Source organism: Notechis scutatus, chromosome 1, assembly GCF_049901735.1.
Source record: "Notechis scutatus isolate UNSWTSFEM ecotype Mainland chromosome 1, rNotScu1.2, whole genome shotgun sequence".
Taxonomy (NCBI): Eukaryota; Metazoa; Chordata; class Lepidosauria; order Squamata; family Elapidae; genus Notechis; species Notechis scutatus.
In genome coordinates, this window is record NC_142009.1 from 53599056 (window position 1) to 53620132 (window position 21077).

Genomic DNA, 21077 nt, shown 5'->3' on the forward strand with positions numbered 1-21077 from the left:
CGCGAGGGCTCCTGCTCTCCTTCCCGAGAAGGCTCCGAAGAGAAGCCTCAAGCTGCCTTTGGCGCTGCCTCGCTCTGGTTCTGAAGCTCAAATGGGACGGATCGTGAAGAATAAAGAGGGCTACATGCTCCGAATCGGGCATAGTTACACCACTTCCTTGGGCAAAGAGGACCGGCGAGATCAATTAGTAAGAATCCCGCAGTTTCGAGGGAGACCCAGTTCAGGGAACGGAGAGCCCCGAAACGCGGATTTTCGCAGGGTCGAGAACCGTCACACACTGGAGGGCATGGCGGAGGCGTGGCTTGCTGCTCCCCTTCCTTCTTTCCTTTCTTGGCCATCCCTCTGCTGCTCTGATTGGCCGCTCCCTGTCCAATCAAATCTCAGAAGAAACTTTCTTTTTTTTTTTTTCTCTCCGAGGTAGAGGGGGGAAAAAAGAGAGTCTGGGAAGCTGATTTTGCTGAAGGGTCGCGGGCGGGTGGATACTTTTCATTTTCCCCCCTTTTCCTTTTTCTGGGGTTTGTGTGTGTGTGTGTGTTTGTGTTTGGATGTGGGTGCGCGCGCGAGGTTGTTTTTTTTTGGGGGGGGGGGGGTTGTTATTTTGTTTGTCGCGCCTGGCTTTCGCAGCGCGTGGCTTGAGCTCTGCGTGGCCTCGTTTCGCCTCCAACGATGCGGCCAGCAGGCCAAGAGACATTTCGGCGTTGAGCTCTCCAGGCTGACCAGAGAAAAGGGGGCAGTTTACTTCTTACTGGTTTGCTGACTGGCGGCAGGTCGGTGGGAGCACACAGTCTGTGGGTCCATCTGGCCGGTTAAAAGGAGCTGAGACAAGAGCGGGTGGCCGCCGGATCGGCAGGATGTACACTGCCGGACTCGCCCCGTTTTATGCTTCCAACTTCAGTCTGTGGTCGGCGGCATATTGTGCCCCGGCCGGCCCCGGCGCTGGCGGCTGTTTCTCCTTGGATCCCTCGGGGCTCAAGAAACCGTCTTTCTGCATCGCGGACATCTTACACGCTGCCGCAGGAGGAGAAGCCTCTGTGGACGGCCTGTCCGGAGGAACCGCGGCTAATCTGGCCTCCCATTTAGGTGGAATCCATGCCCATGCCCAGTACCGCGGCGCCGCTTCCCCGCTCAGACCAACCCCCTTGGTGGCTCCGGACACTTCAGTCGCCTTCGCCACTAGGCTGTCACCTCTCTCGGCTACCTACCACAACTCTCATCCTCAGCACCAACGCTCTCCCACAGGGGGCTCCGGCGGGGCTGCACGAACCCCGGGCGGAGGGCAAAGCCGCCAGACCCACCCTGGCTCTGCAGCCGCTCCCTCTAGCAAAGACTTGAAATTTGGGATTGATCGCATTTTGTCTGCCGAGTTCGACCCGAAACTGAAGGAGAGCAACACTCTGAGAGGTTAGCTTTTTTTTTTTTTTTTTGCTTTCTCCTCCCTTCTGGAGAACTGAAATTGTTTTCTTAAACTGTATGTGCAACAGGACGTGTGTGTGTGTGTGTGTTATGGACAGAGAAGCAGCGCCTCTTAGAATTTGAGCATAATAGTCTCCGGTTCTTGCAGGGTCTTTTCACAAGTCCTTTAGAATAGATGGTCCGTACTGTCTCTTTATTTGAAAGGGGCTATCTATGTAACCTTCCCAGTTCAACTGGAAGGTCAACCCCATGTGGTCCTGCTGTGAGGTTGCGGACCCTTGCTTACAATCTGCAGGAAGGGTGGGTTTGAAGTGGGGAAAAGAGTTTACAGAAGGACCCGTTTTGCTCATCTTCAGTTATTAATGCCCACACTTTTAGATTAGCTCAAAAAGATTGGGAGTGGGTGGGAAATCTGACTATAATCAAGTGTAACTTCAAAATCAGCCCTTTCCAGAATTGGGGGAAGGAACCCAACACAGCTCTGCTGCGGCTGGGATATTTCTGTTGTTGCTCAATGGAACAAACAGTTGAGCAATTGGATTGCTTAAAAATTCAGAAATCTTTGGAAGAAATTCAGGCTAGAGTTTCCTTCCAGAATGTATTTACTTGGAAGTAAGTCTCATTGATTTGGACTGGAGGTTGCAGTTCTAAACTAATTGAGTGGCTTTTCTCTAGGGTCACATAGTATCTGAATTGTCGGTACATGTAGACCTGTTTTTTGACTCCCAAAATTGGGAATAAGTCCCCCTTGAGGTAAATGGGGTTTCTTTCTGAGTAAGCATTTGTAGCTTTCCACTGCCCATCTGTGAATGGATTAATTTGGGTGTTGGAGACAGGAGAACCAATCTGTCTTCATGAGCAAAGTCACCATTATTGCTTATGATGAGCATATTTATGACCCAAAGGAAAATGATCTCTGATTGCACTTAATGTTAAATATCCTTGTGGATTATGAGAAATGCAAACTGCCCAAGAAAGCTTTATGTCCCAGGAGATAAGGAGGCAGACAGGAGAGCTGCGATTTAATTGTAAGATCACATCAAATCTGCAAAAAAGCCAAAAAAACAACCCAACCCAATCGGAAAAAAAACCCGAGCTTGAATTTTTGAGTTGGTGGCCTAAGCTCCCACATGGTGAAAACTGGTTTCTTTGGATTGAAGCCCACTGGCCCAATCCGTAGTTAAACATCCACGGGCTTTTTAACCTGTCAGGTAAATCAATCTGTTGGTCCCTTTGCAACCAAATTTAGAGAGGTTCAATGAAAGAATGTGCTGAATCAAGCAAGGGAGAATGGACTATAAAGGTCTGTCACAAATGTGAATTGCCCTTTTACTTTAAGTGTGGCTACTTCACATTTGTAAAAAAAACAAAAAAAAAACCCTAAGAAAAGCAGTTAGGGTTTTTTGTAGAAATATCTTACTTTGGCTGCCCTGCCTGAAATAATGCAGGATTTGAGCCCTTCAGTCTTCCTTTGTTTTTCCATTTCCCTCCACCTATCCTTGGAGTGGGAAGGATTACCCCAATCAGATCAACTCAACAGTACTGCAGTACAAATGGCTATATTAAATGGGAAATGTAACTAGGGAGAAAATGCTCTTATGGCCACCCTCATCTGCCTGACATGTGGCATCTAAGGCTGAAAGAGGCACCCAAGAGGTTTCTGGAGAAGTTCTTCCTTGGTTTGGGCCTAACCTGTCACCAGAGGGGTGATTTCAGCTTGTCTTGAATGGAACTGGACTTGATTTTAGAGTTCAGTTTTGGCCTTGGATGAGGAGCACATGATGTGAGCCTCAGAGTGGCATTTGTGCACAGAGGAGTTTGTCAGTTTCAGGTCTGTTGGGGGTCTCCAAACCTTCAAAGGTGGCCTTGGAGTCCCCCCACTTCCCTACAGGCCACCAGGGCTTGCCACCAATGGGCTGTGGCCGAGGTATGTAGAGAGGGTTGGGACCTGCACCATTCTGCTCGTCTTGTAACAGAGCTCTCCTTGTTCCTGTGCCCACAGATCTGACCTCTTTATTAACCGCCAGCCGCCCAAGCGGGGTTCATGTCCCCACATTACAGCCTCCGTCCGGCCAGTTCTTCACGTCTCTAGAACCCATTAACGAGACTTCTGGGGTCCTGGGACCCTTAAACACAACCCCAAGGAATTCCGTTCAGCACCAGTTTCAAGACACTTTTCCAGGTATAAAAACTCATTCTGAACATGGATCAATCCCTCTCTGCCACTCTCAAAGTGAGAGTGAACCTGGTTACCTTCCAATTTTCCCATCATCCCTAGACAATATGGCAATTTTTGCTGGTTAAAATTTAGTCCCTTTGGAAAGCACCCAACTGAGGAAAGTAGATTGATTTTTTTTTCAAGGGTTGCTTTCTTGCTCACTTTTACTCTTGAAATAAGGATCATTGAAATAAACCTATGGAAGGCTCAGCGCTTGCAATTAGGATTCCTCAGCACCGGATCCTAAGCTAGTTATTTGTTTCAGCAGAGCTTACTTCCATGCAAATGGATCCTGGTTATGGATGGCCCCTTTGACAAGCAAAAAGACTCCCAACCTTAATCTTAGGTGTGAAAAAGCAGCTAATTAAAGATTGTTTCTTTGCTCTTGACTTAACTGACATCTTCTCAGGGCTATAATTTTGGAAGGCTGGGATTGTTAACGTGGCCAAGAAATTTAGCAACATCTGGAAGATCGAGGGTAAAGGCGCTGACTTTCAAGGAGAATCAGAGCCAAGGAATCCTTAGAGAGGCGTTAAATAGACTAGCGATCCAGCAGCATAAGACAGTCCAAAGAAAGAAGGAATTGTTGGGGCGGGCCGCGTTATTTCAGGCGCAGCAGCGGCAGCAGCACAGGGTTCTTTTGCAACCACTGAAAGACAAGATTAGTGATCCTTGACTACAGGAACGGAGCTATTCTTAGCAGCCGGCTTCTACTGGAGAGTTTCTTGGAAAGTTAGCCCCCTTGGACGTGCTTTCCCTGCAAGTGGGGCGGCGGGGATTCGACTTTTATCCACTCATGATCAGCTCCTTAAATGCCTGTCTCTTCCTCTTTTTTTGTTCAACCTTCCAGGTCCGTATGCGGTGCTTACGAAAGACACGCTGCCTCAGACCTACAAACGGAAACGCTCGTGGTCCCGGGCAGTTTTTTCTAATCTCCAAAGAAAAGGGTTGGAGAAACGCTTTGAAATCCAGAAATATGTCACCAAACCGGACAGAAAACAATTGGCCGCCATGTTAGGGCTCACAGATGCTCAAGTAAGGATTTTTTTTTCCTACTAAAAAAAAACCCCCTTTTGACTAATTTATCTGTAGCCACAAACCCGATTGAGCAATTTAGCTGTGATTCTGCTTGGACGTCTATTATAAATCTCATCCTTCCACAGGCTATTATTTGTTAAAGTTTAAATGCTAATTATTTAAAGCAAAGGAAATCTGTCACCTTAGCAAAGAAATAAAACCCACATGCTCCTATATTTAACACGTCACCTTTCATGCAAAACACCCATAAGTGCTGTGTGGTATCCCGATTTCTTACTCACTGGACAAACGTTTCCAGAGGAGGAACACTGAATCCTATACAGTGGTTCTACAGTAACATATTACTGAAAGTGTTTTTATTCCTCGCTTATACCAAAATAATTTCTGCTGGTTTCAACATTTCAACAGCCTCACTACCATAGCATTATTTCAGTTGGGTTGGCAGAATACATGGAGCTGGGCAGCTAAATCATCAGGACACATTTGCACAGCACAGCAAGTCATAAACAAAAATAATAAATTTAATTCAGTGTAGCGGGTTAATGGTGTTGTGCAACTGCAGCCCTTAAGATTTTGCCTGATTTGGTTAAGATTCATGGCTGAATTCAGTCACCAGTCCTTGAATTCAGGAAATTGGATGTGAAATGGACTTCTTACATACCTGTTAACAACCTCCTTCATATTTATCCATCTTCAGAGAAGATGAAACACTGCCTCCCAAATTTGTCATGTAACATCTGCACGCCCTTACTGAACAGAGTGTATGTTTGTGCAACAACCACACCAGTTACAAATCAAGCAACTATTAGCCAACATGTTAAGCCTAATTTTAACCTTGCTTAGATTTTGTGGGTCTGGAAGTGTGTACATGATGGAATGTTGCATAACCTAACTATTTTATGGTTCAATGTATTGGGGAACAAAAATAAAGATCAATTAAATAAGCTGTTAAACTCGGTAGATCTTGTTTGCAGAAGGTGGTTTAAGTGGACAGTGTTTTATGTGTGGGAGAGGCGCCTGCAGGGCAGAAAAGAACAACTTAACCACCCTTCCCCCACCAACCTCTGGGTGCAACATAAGCAATTTGTTTCTACATGTCTTCGTCCTGAGTAAGACAAGGCAGTAAATAACACGTCTAGCAGGACCATAAATTAGGTCCGAGATTGATCTGTCATTACAGCCGAAGTGTTTATTTTGGCTGCTAGGAAGTGCCAGCAAGAAAGAAGGGACAACTGGCTGAGAAGAAACCAAAAATAGGGACAACTGCCATTGACTCCGGCCTAATCCTATGGAACTTAGTCCGCAGTTTAGTCCTGAGCTTCATATTTTTTTCTTCTATTGATATAATAGGAGAAATTGGACAAATGTAAGTCCCCCCCCCCCCCACCGGAGTTTTCCATCATACTGGGTGAGAAGGGATCTCTGTTTTCTTCCCGTTCATTCACAAATGCTCATTCTGGCTGAGTGTGGGTTGAACTTTATAAGCCGAGAAGTCTTTTTTTTTAAGGAAGGAAAATTTCCGGGCACTTTCTGTAACTAAAGTGTAAACTGTAGGAAAATGCCAATACTATTCTCCTAGCAGCCCTGTGGATTCAAAAGACATTCCTTGTTCAGCAAAAATGTGATTCTTATTACCACATATAAACCTTGATTTATCATCCAGATTCAATCATATCACAGACACGAGAAATCTGTGGATGTATAATAATGGCTGGCTGAACTACATTTCCCAGCAATTCCAGCCAGGCTAGTCAATGGTGGTGGATATTGGAGGTTCCTATAAAGAAAAGGTGGGATGGGGTAGACAGTAGAATAATATTTAATCATAGAAAATATTCTATGTTTTTACTTATTTTAGTATCTTTTCTTTGGACAGACACACAAACATATTGTACCTTATTTGTAAAAAAATATCTCTGGGAAAGCAGACATATTCTTAATTTTCCTGAACTCACTTGAATTATTTAATTGTGCAATGCTACAAATGGCTTCTGAGAAGTAATTTCCACTGAGTTAACTGGATTTTCTCCATGGTAAATAGATTCTGCCTTAACCTCTTTCTTTGAAAACCAAGTTGACAACTTTAACCAGATCCCTCCATTTGTTTTAGAATCAGTGTTAAGATTAGTTACCAAGCTACATATGCTATCAAGATGGCCCCTCTTGGAATCATTAGGAATGATACCTTTTTTATATTAACAAAATAAAATAAAAATGTAGTGATGGAAGTGCCAGGAAAATTATAAAAGCAGATCCAATATCAATGTTATTTTGTTTTAAAATGTTTAAATGTTTTTTTTAAAATGTAGGTATAAATGTGATAAATTGTCAGATTACATATACTTGATCCTCCTGTTGGAAGTGGAAAGGAACTCCAGTCGCTGAAGTAAAATCAGGCTGAGGCACATTCCTTGCTAGTTTCCAGAATTTAAAAAGCCAGGGCTATTTGGTTAACATTCCAGCCTCAATCACCTGTAGACCACCCAGATTTTAACAAGAAAAATGGAATGGAGAACTAAGAAACGAAAGGAGACTTTGTAATTTTAATATCTAAAATGCATTGTACAAATTAAAGAATGTATGTAATTTTGTTGTAGCTGGAGAGCAGAGAAAGACCCAGTTCTTCTGTCTCTGCATATCTCTCTAAGCCTATAGCAACTCAGTTTTATTAAGAAAATCTAAACTAGTGACTTTGCCTGCAAATATTTCTGCAGAAAAAGGCTGGGCTCACTCTTAGAAACAGCAGGATTAAGAATTTGTGAAGTACTTAGATGGGAAGGAAAAACTAGGGAGTTCAGCAATTTCATTCCCCCATTGATACATTATTATTATTTTTGAAAATCCAAGGCATTTTCCTTTTCCTCTCATGCCTTTTTTGTCCACTAATGTCACCGACCTTGATAATGCCAGTACAAGGAAAGGCAAAACAATGAATTAGCACTCCAGATTCAGCTTTACCCAATTCCCTTTATTAGCTTGCATGAAAAGGGACTGGGAGAGGGGGCATGTGCCCAACTTTAAATCCTGAATTAAACTTTGGAACCCATCTCCTTTGTGAGGTCTGAACAATTATGTTGCTAATGTTTTAAGAGGACCCAGGAAAGTGAGCCCAACCTCCAGATTTTATCAGGAAGAAAAGAGGCAGAGAGGAATGGATGACATTCTGCTCAGGTAGCATGAACACTTGAAGTAGTTGTTGTGGTGCTTTCAGCTAGTCTTGACTTCTGACAGCTACCCGAGCACATCCCTGCAGGGTTTTTTGGGGCAAGATTGTGGGAAGTGCTTTGCCACTGTCTCTTTCCTAGACACAGAGAGAGCTCAAGATCACCCAACTCTCCTTGTTCTAGCCTGGTGCCTTAACCACTAATCAAATTTACTGAACCCTAGGGTGAGACTCCCCAAATGCCCAGCAATTGTGAACTGCTTCTCTCCCTACCAAAAGCACCTCCACCCTAGGCAGCACCTTCCATCCCTGAGGTGATATAAAGCCCAACAATGGTTGGAAAACGGCCCTAAATTTTCATTTGAAAACACAATCCTTCCCGAATTACTGTATTGTGCACTTATTTCTATATCCAGGAAGAACTAGAATATTTCACTCTTAGAAAAAAAGTTATCCCAGACCAGGGAGGGGAACTATTACAAAATGGAGCAAATGCCTGTCTAGCCCGAGTTAATTTTGAGCCTTTCCTCTATTCTTTATTTGTCTCTCCTCTCCCCAACCCTTTGCTTTGTCAATCAATCTTTTTGTTATCATATTGGTGTATTTATTCTCGCTGTGTTCCTTTGTCATAGTTTACTTGTGTTCCGTTTACACGCCCTTTCATTTTTCTTCCTTTTCATTATTGTATGCCGCCTAGAGTGGCCTCAGGGCGAGATTAATTAATCAATACATAAATAAATGTGCCCACAGGTGAAAGTCTGGTTCCAGAACCGGCGCATGAAGTGGCGACATTCCAAAGAGGCGCAGGCGCAGAAAGACAAAGAAAAAGAGCCGGCCGAAAAGGTGGCTGCAGCCGGAGCGGCTCTCGGGCCTGGGCCAGCGGGCGAAGGTGAGCTCGAGCGCAGCCCGAGCCACTCGGAAGGCGAGAGCGACAGCAGCGAGGCAGAATCCCTGGATCTGGAGCTCGGTAGCGACGCGGAACGGACTGAGGCCGGAGCTACCCCCGATCAGGCCATGCAGCGGCACATGTCGGAGGTGCACCCACCCGCCGGTTCAGAGACCGCAGCTCACCCCGAGGCGCCACCTGCTCTCCCAGGCCTGGAGCAAGGCCGAGAGCCTCTGCGGTGCCCCGAGCCTTCGTTTTGCCTGCGGGACTCTCCGTGATGGCCTCCTTTCGGCTCCAGCTCCGAGGGCCCAGCCTGACAACCCTCTTGGATGCGGGATACTAACTCCTAGTGTGGGCGGAGCGCTCCTGAATGGGTTCCGGGGGAATTGACTTTGAACAGCGGGTGGAGCTGGGCTACCTTCGGAATCGGGGCCCTGTCCCTATATGGAGTGTGCGGGGGGGGAGGCTCCCCAAAAGACACGGGGCGGCCCAGAGGTGATCCTGCAGGCCTCCAGATGGCGCGCCCTGAACGGGTCCACTCAGGTAGGGAAGTTGGGCGCCTTCCCAGCAAAAAGTCCCCCGGCCACGAAGGCTTCTGGTTGGAGGAGCTTAGCAAAGGCCAAGGGGGGGGGGGGGGAGGTTGGCTTTTGCAGCCTTCTATTCTCCTCGGGCTCCCTCGCCCCTGGCAAATGGTTGCTTTTGCCAAATGACTTGGAGGAAGTTGGAGAAAAGTGGATTGTAAATAAAGAGTTTCTTAACATTTTAACGGGTATTTTTGTTCACGGCAAAAGTAGGCTAGTTGCCTTAATGGTCTGACAGCTGAGTTGCTGATTCTAACTTACCTGCCTCACCTGAGCATGGATTCACCTTCTCCCCAAATCTCCAAGTTCTGTGTCCCCCATAGGATGGTGTGTAATAAATACTTTGAAGAAGGGTAGGCAAAGTTTGTTCCAAATTTTTCCTGAATGAAAACCAAAGTTGTAGTATAGGAAAGCAACCCTTTCAGGGATTTTAAATTTCCCTATTTATATATTGAAAAGCAAGGATTTCATATCAGGCTCTGCATTTAATTTCTGTAGTTACAGTGAATGGCTTGGTGAGAAGCAAATGGCACTTAAAAATCCACTAAATAAAATTTGGAGCTAAAGGTAGAATGCCAACACATAGAGGAAAATGCAGATTAATTTAATGGAGGTGAACACACGGATATGGTTTCCAAGCAACTTAATAGCTGCGTCCCTTGTATATTCATTTTAACAGTCTGTATCTCCATGAAATTTATTTCTAAATGCATAGGGTTGGGTTCCACCTACTTTGGTATACTTTGGAAAGAGCATCTGCATAATTATATCATTTGGTTAAAGATTCAGGCATGCTCATGTTTCTTACTTAAATTTGCTTTGAATAGGGGAAAAGTTAATTTCAAAATAGTCATAGCCAAAAGAAAAGAAAAAGGCAGTTCCCCTCCACAAGTAATTTATGCTCTCCATTGTTGGGTTCTTCAGAAAAGTCAGTCTGAAACTGGAAATTAAGATACAAATGCAATTCCAATCCCAATTATTTGAAACTTAGTTGGTAATAAAGCAACAAAGCATAAAGTTCCTTCCTCTCCAAGCATTTTGCTCCTTCTGCACATTCATCTGAAAAGGAAAGAAACATCATTGCAAACAGTGTATTTAGGAATAAATTGGGTCTGGGGAATAAGAGATAGGACAAAACTGACTCTTTTTAATTCATCCTCCACTATTTCACTAACAGCATCCAATTTAATGAGGCAGCTGAATTTGAGAATAATATTAAGAGTTTTGCTACATTTTAAAAATGAATAGATTCATTACAGATTGAACTCTCATCTAAGATTTTAAAAAAACTAATGTAGAACAACAATAATAGTAAACATCAGGGTAAAGAGAAGTAAAAAGTGCCAGAAAGTAAATATGGTTTTCTTTCACTGGCAGTAGTAGTTGCTAGATGGTTGTACAGACTTTTTTTTTTTTTTTTTTTGCATTAATGAAGATAATATTTAGCTGTGTTCAAGCCTCAGGAAACAAAGTTAATCTTTGATGGAATACAGCTCAGCCTTTCATGTTGAAATGGGGGAATAAAATGAAGGGATAGATATATGTACAATAAAGGATATTTTTACAATAAGAGAAGGGAAGGTACACACTAATATTGCTACCTATGATATATTTACAATCTGTATATAATCTGCTATGTTGATTTTATTTCCACTTTTGCGAATAGTTCTAGCAGATGTAGAAACCAGACTGAATATTATGAAAGAAAATTTATGAATGACTTTTTCAAGTCACTGGAAATAAGATGATCTCTCCATTGGAAATTTTTCCACAGGATCGCCACCGCCCCCCCCCACTCCCAAAACATACATGCATACCCATATACACAAATTGTAGCCTTTGGGAAGTATGCAGGAGCCACTAAAGGTGTTGGCAGGATGCAAGCAATTCCTGATCCAGAGGTTTTGCATCCATGCTTTAGAGTAAAAGTTGAAATCAGGGATCCCAGGAATCCTGGGATCTATAAACTAGCAACAGTTAAATCTTGTGGGACTTAATCTGGAATTTGAACCTTTGATTTTTCTTTTAAACCAAAACCCTTTTCCTGACATTCTTGTAAGAATTATATTGCACCACTGTAATTTATCTAAATTTGTCTTGGATCATAATGTTCTTTTGAAATCTCAGCTATGCTACTTAGACAGCCCAAATGACTCATACTATTTATACAACCAAATCACAGAATTGTTTTATTAAGCAGTTTAGGATCCACCTCTGCTTCACCATTTCACATATACAGTATATGATGTATAAATTAAGGTTTTTTGCAGCCACACTACAAGTCACATGTTTTGTCGCTGCTATATTGCTGCTGAGATCATAGTTATTCCTGAGAATTGCAAAACATGAAGGATATAGGAGCATTTTCAGAAAAAATAGGCAAAAGGTAATTTCTATTAAGGGTGCAAGGTTTAATAATCCATCCTCAACTGAAATTCAAAGTGAGATGAATACTTTATGATTTATCCCCACTTAGTATCAAAAGGTATGTTGTCATTCAACATGGACATTCCTATTCTAAAGTGAACAATGAAAAGAACTAATGTGATGAGACAAATCGACAAATTCTTCTCATTGAATTATCTGTTATTTATCACAGCTCAATTTATTTTCCTTGAATTTGTTTACAGAGGGGATTATCTATCCTCCACCAGCATAGTAAGTGTATAATATATAGAAGGCCATATGTTCCTGCTCCTTTAATCCAGTCCAAAGGAAACAGTTTGCTTTCTTGCTAGATATAGTCTTAATTGCCTATTTATCATCTTGCCTCAGGCCAGGTATAGAAAGGGTGGAAATTCTACTCTGTAATCAGTTGGAGCTTATCAGTAGGTGCTCAGGATCACGTTTCAAGCCCTCTTGAGTATGAGCATCATAAAGTAAATTGGATTTACTGAATTTACTTTGTTAGTCAGGATCACTATGAATCAGGCAATAGTTTCCCATCTAATTCCATGTACTTTGAACAGAAATGGATCTCTGTATGTGTATAATAATGCACAAAAGAAGTGTAATAATAGAAAGTAGAATTCTTATTCCTACTACTACTGTTGACCATCTTCCATACAAGCCGTATTGGTGGGAAAGAGCAACAAGGATAGAAATAGGATGGGAAGAAAAAAAAACCTGTAAAACTTTAATGGAGTTCTTGATTAACAAATTTAAAGAAATAATATATGAAGCAATCAATCATTCCCAGCTGCATAGTTGCTGAAACATGGAATCATTTCCCATATTAGATGTAATTTCAGTGTCTTGGCACCTTTCTTACTAGTTGGGATTGATGGCAACAGAAGGCACGCAAAGCTTGTGATCTTATACCATGTTCTGCCACATTTGCTTCTGCATAATTAATGCTGATAAGTTTCTGTGATTGGGTTTCAGTCCTATACCCTTATTTGCTCAGAGTAAAACCCCTTGAATGGGATTTACTTGTCTTTTTTGTGATTTATGACTGAATTTCTACACAAAGTTTAACCCTGATCCCAAAGCAATGAAAGACAATTACTATACCAGGTGACTTTCTTTTGCCAACAGAATAAGTCATATTGTGATTTAATACGATGCACAGCAAGCTTAACAATATTCTAAAACTATTCACATCTCGGTTTAATCCAGTGTCTTGTGTTGGGGGAATCAGCCAAAGTGGGATATGTAAGCAAAAGTACTAATTTACAAGAGTTATTATATGCAAATAAGTCTTATGGAAAACACATATTTTTCTTTTTGTTTCTGAATGGTGACATTTCAGCCTGTGAGGATATCCCAGTGGTAGTCATCTGGAGCAGGGGTCTCCAACCTTGGGAACTTTAAGACTTGTGGACTTCAACTCCCAAAGCTGGCTGAGGAATTCTGGGAGTTAAAGTCCACAAGTCTTAAAGTTGCTAAGGTTGGAGACCCCTGATCTGGAGGGCATTTCCCCCCCCATTTGATTGGGATTGCATATTGGAAGCATTTTCATGGAGATTTAGTTTTCAGTTTCTGTTTAAAATCAGGATACTTAAAGTTATAGGACCAGCTTATGCATGTAGTTATATGGGAAGCTGGAACCAGACTCTAATCAGATTCTAATGCCTGCATATATGCAGCCCGCTTAACCTATGACTGAATCAATCATTTCCTGTTTGAGTTTGTACAATAAAGATTGAATGACAAGCTGAACAAGCATGCTGAGTTCTCACAATAAGCTAAGCCCCACCCCCACCCCAAATTAATGCTGAAACATTAGGTTTAACATAAAAGACCCTTCTGTTATGTAGAAGTCTTCCTTTGAAAAAGGCTGATCCTGACTACTGTCCCTGGCTAACGTACCAAGACTTGCATCTCAGGGCTCCTTTCTGGACATATGTAGAGAGAGGTTCCACCAAAGTTTTGGGGTCTTGCTTCAGGATACCTAGTCTGGGTTCTCATTTCACTGGACGTATGTTCCTCTTGCTTGCCATACAGCATAATATCCATATTTAGAAGGGTCACGTATGCCTCTTTGATTTAAGTGGGGTTTGTAAGTTAAGAACCCAGATGAAAGTAACTGGAAGTGAGGCATATTGTCCTTGATTGGACAGTTGCTTAGTTTGTTTTAGATGGTGTTACAAGTTGGGCTTCACTGAGGCCTAAACTGCTTTTCGAACACACAAATCTCACCAAGATGCTCCCTAGCATCTAGTTTAGGAGTACTGAATTAGATGCTAGGGAATTAGATGCTAGAAAGAAGGGCGGAAATCAGTAGGGATTTATCTTTAGGTAACATGTCCATTTGAAAGGTCAGCACTTGGAACTAAAACAACAACAACAATGCAAATTAAATACAGTTGCAAATATACGCAATGTTGGTTTAGCTGCCCCATTTTTTATGCCTGGAAGAGAAGACTGAAATAAGTAGCCTGAAAGAGGTCTTATTGGGAGTTAATTTATCTAAATAAATGGTGTATTTAAATGAGACTTTGTTACAGGGGAAAGTTACATTTAGGACTGGTTTCCAGCCATTCAGAAATGTCTACTTTGTAGACCTGTTCGGAGGTATTCCCCTGTTGTCATTTCCTATCCCATAAGAGAGCAGCCTTAAATTTAAAGCGGTTTTCCTCCCCAGAGAAATACTACAGACAGGAGTTGTATTGTAAAATCCACTGAGTCCTAGAATAGACTTGGCCTAACTTACTTCAATTTTTTTTTAATATTACTGCATTTCAACTCAAGAGGTAAACTACAAGGCAATGAGCTGGATTTACTCCACATGCAAAAATAGTAGCTCAAGCTTTTCATTTGGGCTGGATTCAATACACCTCTTGGACTTATTGATGTCAGCATCTGAAAACATGTTATGAGGACGCTTCTCTATAAGGCAGGAGCTGAATGGATCCCTAGTCCATAGCCTAAGCAGATTCATTTGATATCTAACAAAATGCTATTTAAAAGCTTTTAGTCAGGCTACAGTAATAGCTCCATAAAGAGTAGTTTTTAACAGACATACAATAAAAACCTAAGCATGTTACTTGGCAAACATTAAATTCAAGATAATGCATTGGATGGAAATCTAAATTTAAAAAATGTGCTTACTACAGGGAGTAAATCTCATTATTCACAGGGCAACTTACTTTCCATAAGTTTGTTTAAGATTAGGACTGAAGTTTTATGTTTTCCCGATCATATCCCATTATCTCCAGCAGCATGTCCTAATAATCCATCTGGTTTAAATCAATTTGAAGCCAGCTAAGCATGTTTGCATAATCCCATTAGAACCAATGGGACAGCTACATATGATTTGTGTTAATGATGCAGCCATTAAATGCAAGAGCTTTTGGTGCATTTTTTCTGCTAGAAAAGGATGGGAGGAATTCAGCAGATGAGATTGTCCCCCTTTCTGATTTTTTATAAATTCACTTGTCAATCTTCAAGGTACACCAGGGCTGTATCTTATGTAGAGAACCGTAAAACGATGTGTTTGGTTTCTATCGGAGAAACGGCAACTTCCTGGATTAGAGCTCTTTAAAACACCAACGGCACCACCATATTATGTCAGTTGACTAAAAATAAATTTTCCCTAAGTAGATTGCAAAAGGCTATTCTAAGATAAAGGCATAAGATTGCCCTAGACCAGAGGTCTCCAGACTTGGCAACTTGAAGACTTGTGGACTTCAACTCCCAGAATTGAATTAAATGGGAGTTGAAGTCTTCAAGTTGCCAAGTTTGGGGACCGCTGCCCTAGACAGTGTGTAATTCCTATTTTCTCAAAACCACTTGAGTTGGGGAGGCACCACGATTCTTTAAAGAATGTCAAAGAAATAGTTCCAAACCTCCTTCCAGTTCCGTGTATTGTCTTCCTGATATATATCGATCTGTAGTAGATTATTATTCCAAATGCTCTGTCTTTGGACCTAAAAATTGAAAAGCCTTTCTGAGTAGTTTTTCCCCCGAACGGTATTTTGATACAAGCGACTCCCACCCCGTTTCTCGGAAATATCCGAACATTAAATGCGATTTACTCCGTTGCAAGTAACTTAAGACAGCGACCACCAGGTTTAAACAAAGACGCCCGCCACCTCCCCAATACAGTTCTCATTAAGCGGTGTCTGAAAAACGACTACGTGGAGCGTTTTCCCGCTTTAAGGAATTTCACTGCGAGGACAATTTAGCCGCTACGCTCGTGGGAAAGGCAGAATTCAGCAGCTTTTTTGCTCAGCTGGCACCGTTGACACTTTTTTTTGTTTTGTTTTGCAAGCTGGGGAGGGAAATCACCGCACGTGTTGGGCCTTTCTGGCGGGCGGTGTCAACGTGGCGGCGGAGGCTGCAGAATGGCACGTCGGAAGCGAAACAAGGCGGTCCTGGGAAGGGGCCTCGGCTCGAGGTGCGGAGCTGGCGCCGCAATCCCTGCAAGGAAAGTGGCGCTCCGTTTAGCCCAGACCAAAGACTGGGCCGTTTTCCGAGAAGGCTCGCGTGGAGGCTTTGAGCAGAAAAGCCAACGGTTGTAGAAGTTAACTTGGAAGGAACAGGATCTGGAGCCACCTCGGGGGATTCTGAAAAGCGAGGTCGCGCTGCTGTTACTTTCCTCAAATCAAGCGGCAGTAAAGCCATCCAACTCACGGAATAACCCTTTGCAACCTATTCCAGAAATTTTTTATTCCCCCGCCCCCCATTTCCATTTTGCGTCTCCTGAGCTGTTAGTTAAAAGGGCTGTACAGAGCTTCCAAGTGCTTTGAACTTGCATCGAAGATCATTCAAGGTTTCTCCACCTCAGCAACTTCAACAACAATCTCGGCTGGGGATTTCTGGGTATTGAAGTCTGCATATTTTACAGTTGCTGAGATTAATGAACATTACTCTAAACAGCCTCGCCTCCACACACCCGCCAGCTTTCCATCCTGTCAGCTTGAAATAAAAGCAGGACCGCTTTAAGAGTTGCACTGACTGTAGTGAGTCAATTCCTAAAAGCAACCCCACATCTTGAGCCTGATGAAGATCTATCACCTCGAGTCCAGCCAAGTCCATTTAAGGAGGGGGAAGGAAGAGACAAAGCCTTCCTTCTTTCACTGAATCCTAACTTAATGCATTTTTTTTCTTCCATTGTCTTTGTGCTTTTGTTTCATGTCCCGGTAAACAAGATCCCACAGACAAGCGTCAAAATATGCATTAGAAAGACAGGATAGTATCCTGAATGCAAAGTAGGAAATATGTTTATTTAGGAACCTTATCTTTATACTGGATTAGCCTCAGTGCTCCCCTGCTTGAAAGGTCCATCTCTCACTAATGTAAGTTTGATGTAAGCTGCCCAGTCACTGGCTGAAATGGGTGGTTATAGAAATTAAACAAATATACCCACCCATCACCCAAATGATTGCTAAAGCCTATAAACCATCAGAGACTGAAATTGTTCCAAGCACCCAGCACAATAAATATTCAAGAGGACACCACAACTCTAGATTCATTAGTTCAGTAGAAAACGACAAAAAAAAAAAAAAAAAAGGTCAATGCAAAATCCGTGAGGCCGGTTGGGCTGTGGGAGAGTCTCCAGCTCCAAACCCCCACTGAGGTTTTCTGTCAAGACTGGACTAGAATGTGGGCTTCCTTGTTTCTAGTCCCAGAAACAAGACACTGTATCTTGCTATATAATGGGGCCCACAAAATTCAATATGTCTCCAACTAAGTGGGTCATCTAGCACATGTTTGTATAGCATCTGGACACACTTGCACTTTACTCTCTGCAGAGTTACTTGGAAGGAAACTCCAATGGTTGGATAGAATCCAGCTGAAATCCTGCATGTTTCTTGAGTTGGGGAGGGCCAAGAGGTCAATTCTGAAGCGAGCAATCCATTAAAAAAAAAAAAAAAACCATGTACGAGATCCTTTGGTGGATAGAATCTATTTCTCAGACATCCTGCTCTAATTCTCCTTTGATGAATAAGATTGTCATCCCTTGTCCCAAGAGAATCTGAAGGAGACCATCTTGAACTGCATCCATTTGCAGACTGTTTCTGGGATGAAAAAAAAAAATTCACTCTTGGGAGCGAGACCATAATTAGGTGGGTTGGAGGTTAGAGATTTTCCCCCCACCTTAATGCCTCTTCCAAAATGAAGTCCTGCTTGCAGTGCTGAGCGTGACTATTCTACAGAAGGTGCTCACTCTTGACTTACAAAATTAGAAAGGGGAAGGGACTGTTTCCTCCACCCAAATTGCTTGTGATAAAGCAGCATTTGTAACATTTTTTGGCAACCAACGTTCCTCTTGAAATCAGAGCCCTGTTCTTTCAGGTGCAGGATTTCTTAAAATACTTGAACACGTTCCCCGCGCGTATGTATAGGTTTGATTAAAAACATGTTCCGTGCTTTCCAAGACATCAGCCTTGCTGCACCCTGCTTCTCAGCAGAATTGCATAGGAACCTCCTTGAATCTGCCAACGAGTTTAAGTCTGTAGTCGCCAAGCTTTCTGAAAGGAGTTTTAATTTTGATTTGTCTGGCTTGAGATGAAAACCATAGGCGTGCTGCACTGAGATCAAGGAGATGTTTTGCTTCCAAGTAAATTGATCAACAGTCACAAAGGTAGGTTGTGTGTATGTGTGTGTGTTTTTTTTTTTTAAGTTCTCAGATTCCTGACAGAATAAGCAGTTTTAAAACAGTTGGAGGATGGATTGTGAAAGCCGAGCTTTGCCTCTTTCTTCAACTCTGTGCTTTCTGAGCAGAGAAATTGACCAAGAAGCCATGTGGCAGTAAACCAGCTTTCTACAAGGCTGATGTTAGTGAGGATTCTACAGATGTAGTTGAGACTTCTCTTCAGCTCATTGGGAGAGAACCAGGCTTGTTTCCTGGCTAAGGCAGGCATTCTGCTAAAGAGATGGGACTACTCCCAAAGCAGACGTTCACTTCCTTTGATAAAGGCAGAGGCCACCCCCCTCTGCTTAAAACTGATAGAACTGTCTTCCCTCCCACCTTCATTTTTTATTGCTTTGATTTTGTTTTTGTAAACTACCAGGGTCACATATATAGAATAATGGAGGTTTGAATGTTGGATTCAATTTTGGATACAGATAACAGCTTACCTTTGTCACCTTTTATTACTGGCTGTGGTCACACAGTGTATTAAGCTGTGGTTTGTTGAACCACAAGGTACTGAACAAACTACAATTGTCTGAGTTCACAAAGCACACTTGCCACCACAGCATTTGGCCTGGCTTGTTGTGTGAGTCCAAGTGAGTTATCTTGGGTTATGCCACTTGATTGCTTTCAACGGTGTACTAAAGCAGGGGTCCCCAAATTTGGCAATTTTAAGCTATGCTGGCTGAGGAATTCTGGGAATTGAAGTCCACAAGTCTTAAAGTTGCCAAGTTTGGAGACTTCTGTACTAAAGTTTAAAGGCTTAAACTGATTACCAAGTTAACATATTCTCTAGATTCATGAACTATACCAGTTGATTTAATACACTATAATACGCTTAATGAAAACCAATGTCCTTATTTGAGTTGTAGTGCAAATGCATCTCCAGGAGTTTATCTGACTTGGTTGTTTGGAGTGATCCCAGCCTTCCTATCTACTTTAGTTAGCAGCAAGTGGGGAGTCTTCCCCCACCCCACCCCAGTTGTTCCCACAACACAGTAAACTAAACTTCAATCACATTATGGTCTAGTGCAGGGATCTCCAACCTTGGCAACTTTAAGACTTGTGGACTTCAACTCCCAGAATTCCTCAGCCAGCAAAGCTGGCTGAGGAATTCTGGGAGTTGAAGTCCCCAAGTCTTAAAGTTGCCAAGGTTGGAGACCTCTGGTCTAGTGTGAGAAGTGAAAATCAGTTTCCAGGTTTGTGTATTCAGTTGAATGCCCCAATAAGGCTTTAGAAGCTCCAAGAAAATATAGTAAACTATATTAAAAGGAGGGAGATCTCAAATGAAGACTTCAAAGCTATTTTGGGTTTAGCAATAGGGTGCTACATAGCCAATGTAGTCAACAAATACATTCTCTGTAGCCTTGCCTTTGGGACAAGTTAGAATGACATCAGAACAGATATAGCTGGACCAGTGGTGGGATTTAATTTTTTTTTTTACTACAGGTTCTGTGGGGATGGCTTTGTGGGCGTGGCAGGGGAAGGATACTGCAAAATCCCATTCCCTCCCCACTCCACTAACCTGCTTTCCAGCTCTGTTCTCCTGTGCAGGGCAACAAAAGAAGACCCAGCTGATCAACTAGGACTCGGGAGGCAGAGAATAGATGGGGGCAGGGGCAGTCAGAGGTGGTATTGGCCGGTTCTCTGAACTACTCAAAATTTCCGCTACTGGTTCTTCAGAACTGGTCAGAACCTGCTGAATACCACCTCTGAGTTGGATCTTACTGAATGTTCTAAGCAGACAGCGACCTCGGCGCCACTAGGATCTTGTTCACACATGGCACCAACCACAATCATTTAACCTATTAATCCTCAATGTGCTGGGTCTACAAATATGCTTGCACTATAAGCCAAAACTTCCGTTTTTCACAAGACATTAAGGCCAAACAAATCACATAAAGGGTTAGAATGAAGTGTAAATCTAGGCGTGTGAGTGTACAAACACCTATAAGTGACAGACACTTCTCTCTCATTTGTAGCATAGATATTTCAAATGTAAAAACAGGAGTTTGTTTTTAAGTTTGACTCTGTCCCCCATATTGTTTCTGCCCCAGAGTCGATTGGTCTCTTGGATAGTGGATGAACGTTCCTAGTTGGATCAACTTGCCAACTCTCCTTTAAACAATACGTGCAAGAGCTAAAATCAGTTTTTGTTTGATCTTGTCTCAATTTGCAGGAAAAAAATGGTACTCTCCATCCATAACTCAGCTTCTAGGTTTCTAGCCTCTCAGGTGAAAGAGAGGTGACCTGCCTTCCTAGGGCACCGCTCGCACAATCTGATTGGCTACTGAGGTTCCGGTGTAACTCCTCCTCCAAGCGATGGTTCCAGGGGTCCCTCGTTCGTTCCACAGCGTCCCATTGCAGGGAAGCCCGAGCAAGTCCTCGGGAACATTTGGACGTGCGCCCGGAAGTCCAGCGAGGTTAATCTTAATTCTAGGCTCGATTGTGCGCTGTGCCGCTCTGTTCTCTTGCTTAAGGAGCCACGCTCCGTGTTGATGTTTGCAATTCTTCAGTTCCCCCTTCGAACTCCAGTCGAAGATTGGTCAGCCCCTCGGCCTTCACAAACTGTCGCTGAACAGTTCAGCAATATCCCAAAGGTTACAAATTCATTTTTTCTTCAACACAGGGAAGAAACTTTTCCTTAGCAGACTTCCCTGACTAACACACATTTTTCAGCAACAGCCATCCCACCT

General features: G+C 42.7%; 1 protein-coding gene across 2 annotated transcripts; it reads left to right on the forward strand.

The window, feature by feature from the left end:
• The first annotated feature begins 433 nt into the window (after positions 1-433).
• Positions 434-9484, forward strand: HLX (H2.0 like homeobox). 2 transcript variants are annotated; one of them, XM_026682443.2, is made up of 4 exons: positions 434-1401; positions 3416-3595; positions 4482-4666; positions 8583-9484. In XM_026682443.2, exons 1-4 carry the CDS (start codon positions 852-854, stop codon positions 8994-8996), a joined length of 1329 nt encoding a protein of 442 aa, XP_026538228.2. In that variant the 5' UTR covers positions 434-851; the 3' UTR covers positions 8997-9484. The 2 variants fall into 2 exon arrangements, with proteins under 2 accessions (XP_026538228.2, XP_026538237.2); XM_026682452.2 differs by lacking the exon at positions 3416-3595 and having other exon boundaries at positions 448-1401.
• Positions 9485-21077: the final 11593 nt, after the last annotated feature.